The 10,000-nt window shown below is 51.8% G+C and overlaps 1 protein-coding gene across 6 annotated transcripts in view; it reads left to right on the plus strand.

Moving 5' to 3' along the window:
• The first annotated feature begins 4,627 nt into the window (after window positions 1–4,627).
• col11a2 (collagen, type XI, alpha 2) overlaps window positions 4,628–10,000 on the plus strand; it is a 53,959-nt gene continuing 48,586 nt past the window's right edge. For all 6 annotated transcript variants that reach the window (XM_030346556.1, XM_030346558.1, XM_030346559.1 and 3 more), the window contains exon 1: window positions 4,628–5,108. In XM_030346556.1, coding sequence (XP_030202416.1) covers window positions 4,988–5,108 — 121 coding nt within the window. In that variant the 5' untranslated portion in view covers window positions 4,628–4,987. The remainder of the gene's footprint in view (window positions 5,109–10,000) is intronic.

The following is a 10,000-nucleotide window of genomic DNA, read 5'->3' on the forward strand; positions in this document are numbered from 1 at the left end:
CTACTCCATCCTCTCCTCGCCCTCCTCCCCCTCCTCTCCTCCTCCTCCTCCCCTCTCCTCCTCCTCCTCCCTCTCCTCCTCCTCCTCCTCTCCTCCTCCTCCTCTCCTCTTCTCCTCCTCCTCCTCCTCCTCCTCCTCCCCCCCTCCTCCTCCTCCTCCTCCTCCCCTCTCCTCTCCTCCTCCTCCTCCTCCTCCTCCCCCTCCTCCTCTTCCTCCTCCTCCTCCTCCTCCTCCTCCTACCTAGACCCCCAGAAATTATGTTCTCCGTGTCTATAAATGTGACCTCTGCTCTGATGTCCGAGGTGATTATACATGTAGTATTATGGGATGCGGTGGACAGCGTAGGGTTCCGTCGCGGACAGCGTCAGACCCGGGTTTCTTTCCATGGAAGCTGTGATGACAGAGGGGGCCTGACTCAGACCGGAGCTCCAGGCACCACTTTGAGACCCAGAGCGTGTCCGGGCTCCAGCTGGCTGCCCTGGACTCAAAATAGCAAAATGATAGATTTAAGTTGTTCAAAGAAAAGCTGAAAAATGTGCATTATTACAGCCACTGCTCACTTCAGAGGAACGGCAACGTACAGATCTCTGTCCAGGACGTCTCTGTCAGAACACAGTTCCTTGTAGAGGGGACATGTTCTAGAACGTTAGTGAAGGAACATTAAGACCCTGGTGTAAACAAGGAAACATTAGAACGAAAACTGTCCGTCTTGGTTAGATGCCAGTAGTTGTTTAGAACAAGGATTTGAGAGTCGATACGTCACTAATTTGGATGTTTTTAGGATGTGCGATGTAATTAGTTTGATGTGGTAATTATGTGTGATGTCACTATTTTGAACAATCTAGTGACATCACACATCATCAACAACTTGTGACGTCACTAGTTTGTCATTTAGGAAGTGTGATGTATTAAATAATTGTTTTTGTCTTTAATTAATTAATTAATCAGCCGGCAGGGCTTACGGGGCGACTTGCTCAAGGACGCCCACAGGTAGACCCTGGACATGGAGGATCGAACCCCTAACCTCTCAGCTGGGAGAAAACACCCTGACCGCTATTGCTACCCAGGTGAGTGGCCGCTAGCTTGAGGTTATCCTCTGAGTGAGCCAGTTGCTGCTCTCAGTATTAGCACATTAAAACATTAGCACAATATCCCATTAACACATTAACAGATAAGCACATCAGAACATTAGCCCATTAGCAGTCAGCATATTAGCCAAATATCACATCAGCACATTAGCATATTAGCCCCTGCACACAACCAGGACAGAGTGAAGAGGAGACGGGTGGCGAACCACCTGTAGGTACGGGGTCGGATGGGACAGTGTCCTCAGGACTCAAAGGCTCAGGGATGAGAGAGTTAGAAATGAGAGGAGGTAGAGAGAGCGAGCGGAGCGGAACATCAAGGGGGGATTATGGGTAATTAATGCCTGGTGGTTCACTGAGGAAAGTGATCCATAGAACTCTAGGAACAGAGAGACCACAGAGCCATGCAAACATAGAACTGAACTATAGAACTATAGGAACAGAGAGACTATAGAGCCATGCAAACATAGAACTGAACTATAGAACTATAGCAACAGAGAGACTATAGAGCAGTCATACTCAAGTAGCGGCCCGCGGGCCTTTTGTGGCCCGCGGGGTGTCTATTAATGGCCCTCGAGCTGTTTTGAAAAGTTTTTTTAATTATAAAAAAAAAAATAAAAAAAAATAATAAAATCGTGCTGGGCGCTCTTATTTTGAAACCGCGCGCCGCGATCTCAATACGAGGCTGGGGGTTGCAACGATAAACAGATAGCACTCCAGCCCACAGACCGCTCCAGCCCTCCCAAACTCGAGGCAGACAGTCCATCTCAGCAGCAGTCAAGGACGATTTAGGGTCGTTTTAGACGCAGAGACGTAAGCACGTAATTTACACAAGGGACTTGTTTTAGAAAGTTTTGATTTACGGTTCCTTTAAGGTTCCTTAAGGATTGCGCATGTTGCAAGGGGATTCTCCGCCAGAACAGTAGGGGGAGCAACGAACGAATCTGTGGGCGTGGAAGTGGAAATCGCTGGCTTGTTTATATTTATAATTATCATAATTCGTTCTTGTGTTTTCTTCTTCTCCTTCTTCAAAATTCTTCATTCGCTTCTGTCACAGCCTTTTAAAAATGGCGCTATTATGCTGTAAAACCGGAAATGTGAGACTCCTGAAAGGATGTGGTTAGCTGGCCAATCACAGTCTTTGCGAGCTGCGTAGGGCCGTAGTGTTTTAGTCGCATAGTCAGGAATTTTGGCCGACGCACTTAAGCACGTAAGGGGGGATATTGTACCGCGCAAGGGGGGGTTATGTATCTTACGTGCTTACGCGTTACGTCTAAAACAGAGCATATATCGGCCTCAGTCACACGCATACCGACCGGCCCCTTGAGTCACTGAAAAAATTTTTTGTGGCCCTCATCATTTCTACTTGAGTACCCCTGCTATAGAGCCATGCAAACATAGAACTGAACTATAGAACTATAGCAACAGAGAGACTATAGAGCCATGCAAACATAGAATTGAACTATAGAACTATAGGAACAGAGAGACTATAGAGCCATGCAAACATAGAACTGAACTATAGAACTATAGGAACAGAGAGACTATAGAGCCATGCAAACATAGAACTGAACTATAGAACTATAGGAACAGAGAGACTATAGAGCCATGCAAACATAGAACTGAACTATAGAACTATAGGAACACATAGAGACTATAGAGCCATGCAAACATAGAACTGAACTATAGAACTCTAGGAACAGAGAGACCACAGAGCCATGCAAACATAGAACTGAACTATAGAACTAGAGGAACAGAGAGACCACAAAGCCATGCAAACATAGAACTGAACTATAGAACTCTAGGAACAGAGAGACCACAGAGCCATGCAAACATAGAACTGAACTATAGAACTCTAGGAACAGAGAGTCTATAGAGCCATGCAAACATAGAACTGAACTATAGAACTACAACATAGAACTAAACTATAGAACTGAACTATAGAACTATAGGAACAGAGAGACTACAGAGCCATGCATACATAGAACTGAACTATAGGAACAGAGACTGTAGAGCCATATGAATGGTATGATACTGAACCATAGAACTAAAACAACTGAAATATATAGCTCAACCATGTAATCAACTGTAGAACTAGAAACATAGACACAATAGACCCATAGGAACTCTATAATACTGAACCATAGAACTAGAAAATAGAACTGAACTATATAACTAAACACTATAATTGACTGTAGAACTAGAAACATATAAATTATATAACCACAGGAACTATATATACTGAACCACAGAACTAGAACTACGGAACTAATCTTTAGAACTGAAGTATAGAACTAGAAAATAGAAACTATATGGGCATATAGGAACTACTGTATATAATACGCAACCATAGAACTAGAACATTGCACTTAACTATATAATACTGAAGGATATAAATAGAACAAAGAACTGAATTATAGAATCACTGCAAACTAGAAACATAGTCACTATACAGCCATAGGAACTAGGCCTATATAAAACTGAACCACAGAACTAGAATATATAACTATAGGATCAACTGTAGAACTAGAAACATAGAAACTATTGAACCGAATGAGCTACTTAATTCTGAACAATGTAACTAAACAATATAACTTAACTACTGAACTAAACTCTAGAACTGAACATTGACCTGACCCATGGAACTTAATAACTAACTATCGAAAGATGTAATACTTTTTATTTCTGCCTACTCATAACTCATCTCCTGATTCATGTGCAGATCGACTTCATGGTCGCTCTGACTGAGGTCCAGACTCGTTCTCGGTTCGCACCGGGCTGCAGCCGGGACCACGTTGGGGACAGCCAATCAGAGCGGGAGAGCTGGTTCAGTTTGCTCGAACAGGGCGTGGCGACAAGTGCGGACGGTGCGGTGATTGGCTATCGAAGCCCTTCTCCTTCGATGTGCGACACTGGCTGGCTGTCCACCGGTCCCGGTCGGGGTCTACCTACACTCGGGGGGACGGGGGGGACGGAGGGGACGAGCGACGGGGGGGTCCCGGTTGGTGGTATACCTGCGGGTATAAGCCCCTCCGGACAGACGCTCGCGCTTTAAAAAGCCTTGATTTTCGGGCGAGTGCCACGGATACAGGGACGAGGTGGAAACCAATGTAGAGGTAGAGGAAAAGGTGGAAATGAACCCACGTTGATGTGGAGAGAGAGAGAGAGAGAGAGAGAGAGAGAGAGAGAGAGAGAGAGAGAGAGAGAGAGAGAGAGAGAGAGAGAGAGAGAGAGAGAGAGAGAGAGAGAGAGAGAGAGAGAGAGAGAGAGAGAGAGACTTGTGGACTGCTAAAATAATATTTAAAATACAAGAATTAGTGAATAAGAGGCACCCTTTGTAGTGTGAACTTAAGAATTTGCATATCAGTGAGACTCGCGATTGGCCGTCTCAGCTTTGCTCTCTATGTATAGCCTATACGTGCGCCCTGCGCGTAATTACGCACGGTCGCTCCCTCCCTCCGTCCCCTGTGCCATTCACTCTCTCCCACACCCTCCCCCTCTCTCTCTCTCTGTCACACACACTCCCTCTCTCTCTGCATGCGCACCCGGGTCATCTCACTTCTGGTGGGAGAAAGTAAAGCAGGGGAGAGAGAAAGAGAGGGAGCGGTCTGGTGCCTCTGCTCTTCACGTACAGTCTGACCCGATGGGGCTTCAAGGTTAAAGAGAGACCCTATATTTATCAGCCCCGACCCTCTGCTATAGGCGTCCCGTTCCGTGCATAAGAGCGACCACAGCAGATTCCCTGGGAACGTGTCCACGCTCGAGACGTCTCCAGAGGCGCGCTTTGCCCAGTCGGTTCTTTTGTTGGTTCTTTCGGACCCGCGTTTCTCTCTGTGAGGATACCCTCCTCCTCCTCCGTGCCTCCTCGTCTCCCCCGCCGTCGGCCGCTCATCTCCCGCGGCGCTATGGATATTCCTGCCGCCTGCCCCCTCCGGACGAAGCGGAGGTCGTGGCGCGCGGAGCTGCCCAGCCTCGCGCTTCTCACCGTGGCGCTCGCGCTGTTCCAGGCGCCGGTGGCCCGGGCAGGTAAGACTCGGCTCGAGGACGCTGCTGCTGCTGATGATGATGATGATGATGGGGATGAGGGTGATGATGGTGATGAGGATTATGTTGACGGTGATACTGATGATGGGGATGGTGATGATGGAGTTATTAGTTATAAACTTGTTCTCTTTTATTTAATCTTTACAGTTTCAACATATGACTGGATTCCTATTGGTGGGACTTTGCTTTGCTTTTTGTTAGACCTTTGAGGCTGATTGTGTTGAAAATGTGTTCGTGTTGTGTAACTTTAACGCAACGTTAGTAAGGTTATGATGTAGTTTAGTTTTTTAATCCCTTCATGTCGGCGTATCGTTTTGGGACAGGTGTGTCTCGCGCGAGACCCCCGACTCACACAGGTCAGGAATGTCAGGACTCTTCTTCATTTCAGGACTTTTCCTCTTTCAAAAGCAATCTACCTCATCTTATACTCTAAAGTTTCTCATCAAGCCCGATTGTGTCGGAGACGCGCGAGGTGGACCGTGTCGTGATTCGGCACCGTTCGGCGTTGCGCACGGGCTCTCATTGGGTGGTGTAGGGTAGGACGGTGCTGGGACCTCCAACCTGATGGAGCTGTTTGTTTACTCACGATGAACATCAACAACAGTCATCAACAACCTTTATTGCAGATGGGGTTTAATGATCCGTAATGGATGAATATCGATGTTCTCGTGATATTCTTCCAGGCACCGTGAGCGTGTGACGGTGTTTACCAGAGTAGCCTGCGACCCCCGCCCAGGACAAGAAACGCTCACTCTCGGTCCCCCAGGTGGAGGGAATCGTTTGGGGAACAGAACGACGGGTTTTTATGTTGAGTGAACCATCATTTAGGAGGTTTATTCTGCGGGATCTGGGAGCTATCACAGTCTGGTGGACTGATGAGGAACGAACTGATGATACAGCTTACGTTTAGATACAATCACACATTCACCTTGTTCTAATGACGACAGCAGTGAGCCAACAGGTCCACTAACATCTTCCACTGATTTAACGCATGAAGGTCTGCAGGGTTTGCTGAAGCAGTTCTGCCCATCTCTGAAGCTATCAGGTTGTGCTCTATGGAGGAATTAGCTCCGGTGCAGTTCCCCGTGCGGCCGCTAGGCGGCTCCTCTGCCCAACAGAGGCGCCATTCATCAGATGGTGCGGTGAAACCCTGCCTCATTCCTCACTACCAGTCACAGACATAGACCTGTTCTTTTGGACTATTTAGCCCCAAATACGCACTTTATTTTGAGGTGTTCAATAAAAAGGGTACTTATAGGTGCATTGATTAAGCTGCAGTGTGTGCAGTTTAGAAAGGTTTGACAGTCTTGTAATTCTTGTCGGCCTATTTAATGACTTTGAAATGAACCTTATACTTATATACCTGAATAGTCCCGTCATATCTAGGGCAGGTCGAACACTTTGGTAACATTTGTAAAATGGTTCTTGATCCGGATGCGATAAGTTGTATAAGGCCGTCACATGAATTCGAACCGAATGACAATGCTGAAGCTTTCCAACCTTTGGTGAACAGTTCCTCCCAGCCTGTGGCCCCGGGCCCCTCTATGCCTCCCCCTGGCCTGTGGCCCCTGGCCCCTGTGGCCCATGGGCCCTCTACCTGTGGCCCCTGTGGCCCCTGGGTCCAATACCTGTGGCCCCGGGCCCCTCTATGCCTCTCCCCGGGCTGTGGCCCCAGGCCCCTCTACCTGTGGCCCCAGGCCCCTCTACCTGTGGCCCCAGGCCCTCTACCTGTGGCCCCAGGCCCCTCTACCTGTGGCCCCAGGCCCTCTACCTGTGGCCCCAGGCCCTCTACCTGTGGCCCCAGGCCCCTCTACCTGTGGCTCTAGGCCCTTTGGCCTCTCCTCTACCTGTGGCCCCAGGCCCCTCTACCTGTGGCTCTGGGCCCTCTACCTGTGGCTCTAGGCCCTTTGGCCTCTCCTCTGCCTTTGGCCCCAGGCCCCTCTACCTGTGGCTCCAGGGCCCTCTACCTGTGGCTCTGGGCCCTCTACCTGTGGCTCTAGGCCCATTGGCCTCTCCTCGGCCTATGGCCCCGGGCCCCTCGGCTTCTCTTCAGTAGGAGGTGGCTCCTGGGGTTCCCGTGTGTTCTGGAGGACCGATCCTAATGAATAGCGCACTATGCGGCGGCGGCGTGCGGGTGAATGCGGCCAGTGTCTCTGCGCTCCATGTGTGTACAGTACTGTGTGTGCATATGCGTCTGCAAGCTATGGATCTTTTTTTTCCCTCCAGTTCTGGCTGGGTGTGGGAACGTGTGTGTGTGTGTGTGTGTGAATGTGGCTCTGTGTGTGTGAGACGTCTCGGGGTCCCAGCCGATGAAGTGTGTCGGCCCAACTCTTGCTTTGATTCCAGAAGTCACGTTTCAGCCCCGTTCACGACAACGCGTCGAGCGCCATATACACACGCGGTTGTTTCCAATTCCGCTGCAAGTCCTCCTCACACTTGGCTGGCCCCTCGTTGTGTGTGTATGTATGTGTGTGTGTGTGTGTGCGCGCGTGTGTGTGTGTGCGCGCGCGTGTGTGTACGTGTGGGTGTGTGTGTGTGTGAGAGAGGGGGCATTCACCGTTCATTTCTGAGGCATTTTTACGCAGACTGTGTGTGTTTTTTTACGCGTTTACGAGCGGGGAGGGCTGTGGACGGGGCGGGCCTGCAGGCTGTCGGGGACGGCGGTCGTGTGCCCGTCGTGGGCCGTCCCGCTGAGGGAGACCCAGATGAACCTCTCCGGCCGTCTTCCAGCCTCGAAGCCGTGAAAGGCCCGTTTGATTCAAAGGAGGAGAGAGACTCGAAAGAGCAATATTTTACTGACATGGATGCTCCGCAGCCTCCTTTCAAAGCGCCCTTCTCCTCAAAGAGCCGTCTGTCTGCCTGGTTAAACATAACATACCCCCCCCCCCCCCCCCCCCCGCCTCTCTGTGAATGGAGCCACTGTGCGCAGACTGCCGCTCGGACAGCGTGGCTTCAGATCGCGCGCCCCTGCATACCTGCGAGCGTACGTCAGTGCGCGCTGCGGGCAGACACACACACGCACACACGCACACGCACACACGCACACACACCTGAGTTGGGTGTCGCGCGTGGGTCACCGTGCACCGTTGTCGTCTTTTGAGTTGTTAACCTTATCTTAGCCTTGATGGGTCTTAGCTGACTTTAGCCTCCGCCTCAGAGTCCTGTTACCCGGCTGAGCCCCTCTAGTGCGGGCCCCCCTCGGGCCTCACACCACCGAGGAGCCTGTGGGGGTGAAGGGCTGATTACGGTCCCCAAGCTCACGCAACCTCAAGGACCACGCGGACGCTTCGACGCAGTCGTGGACCTGTTTTGGTTCTGCGTCCGGGTTTCGGGCGAGCGGACCAATCGCAGCCCTCGCTGCTGCGTCACCTCGACGGAAGGTTAGCATTTTTTTTGGGAGGCTTGCGGCCGACGCAAGGAGGGTCCGCAAGGACGTAGCTGGTCCGTAACCCCCGGTGCATCGCTTGAACGTGGGACCATAAGGAAGCCTTCAGGGCCCCAGGGCCCAGGGCCCCAGACAGGGTCCCCCACAGCCCGGGATGGGGCTGCTCACCTGGCCCTCAGGGGGAAGGCTCTGCCTGAGCCAGGAGCCCACCAGAAGGTGGCAGTTGTGTTTGTGGGTCTCTGTGTGTGTGTGTGTGCGTGTGAGTGTGTGTGTGTGTGTGTGTGTGTGCGTGCGTGCGTTGCGTGTGTGTGTGTGTGTGTGTGTGTGTGCGTGCGTGCGTGTGTGTGTGTGTGCACCCCCACCTCGGGGTGGGGCCCCTGGCTCAGGGAGACCTCTTTCCCCCGGAGGCCAGGGGCCCGGCCACCCTCCACCCCCCACCTGCGTGCTGCTGAGTGTCTCCCTATAGCTGGCATAGGGGGCCCCCGGGGCCCCGTGGCCCCAGCGCTTTACGTTCCCTCCAGACGTTCTGGGCCCCTGAGCGTCTGAGCGCTCCCTCAAATTACAGCCCGCCGCGGCCCCCGCGGAGCCCTGCAGCTATAAAGGGCCGTCGGCACGGTGACCGCAGCCGAGCCAGGCACCAGCGCCACCGAGGTCACTGCTGGGGGGGGCGGCCCTGTGTGTGTGTGTGTTGTGTGTGTGTGTGTGTGTGTGTGGTGTGTGTGTGTGTGTGTGTGTGTGTGTGTGTGTGTGTGTGTGTGTGTGTGTGTGTGTGTGTGTGTGGAGAGAGAGAGATGGTTACTCCCTCTGGTCAGGGCGAGCGACGTGCCAGCGTGGGTAATGACAGGCTGGCGCACGGCGCTGCTATTCCCGCTCCCTGGTACTTAGCTGCTCCGGAGGAGTGAGGCGCTCCTGACGCCTCACTCCTCCAGGAGGAGTGAGGCGCTCCCAACGTCTCACTCCTCGCTCCTCCTGGAGGAGTGAGGCTCTCCCAACGTCTCACTCCTCGCTCCTCCTGGAGGAGTGAGGCGCTCCCAACGTCTCACTCCTCGCTCCTCCTGGAGGAGTGAGGCTCTCCCAACGTCTCACTCCTCGCTCCTCCTGGAGGAGTGAGGCGCTCCCAACGTCTCACTCCTCGCTCCTCCTGGAGGAGTGAGGCGCTCCCAGCAGTGGTCACTCCTCGCCTCTCCTCCTGGAGCCTAGATACACAACTGTAGGATACACACCTGTTAGATACACACCTGTTAGATACACACCTGTGAATACACACCTGTAAGATACACACCTGTTAGATACACACCTGTTAGATACACACCTGTGAATACACACCTGTAAGATACACACCTGTTAGATACACACCTAGGCCTAGATACACACCTGTGAATACACACCTGTAAGATACACACCCGTGAATACACACCTGTTAGATACACACCTAGGCCTAGAAACACACCTGTCAATACACACCTGTAAGATACACACCTGTTAGATA

The sequence above is a fragment of the Gadus morhua genome, chromosome 22, assembly GCF_902167405.1.
Source record: "Gadus morhua chromosome 22, gadMor3.0, whole genome shotgun sequence".
Classification (NCBI taxonomy): domain Eukaryota; kingdom Metazoa; phylum Chordata; class Actinopteri; order Gadiformes; family Gadidae; genus Gadus; species Gadus morhua.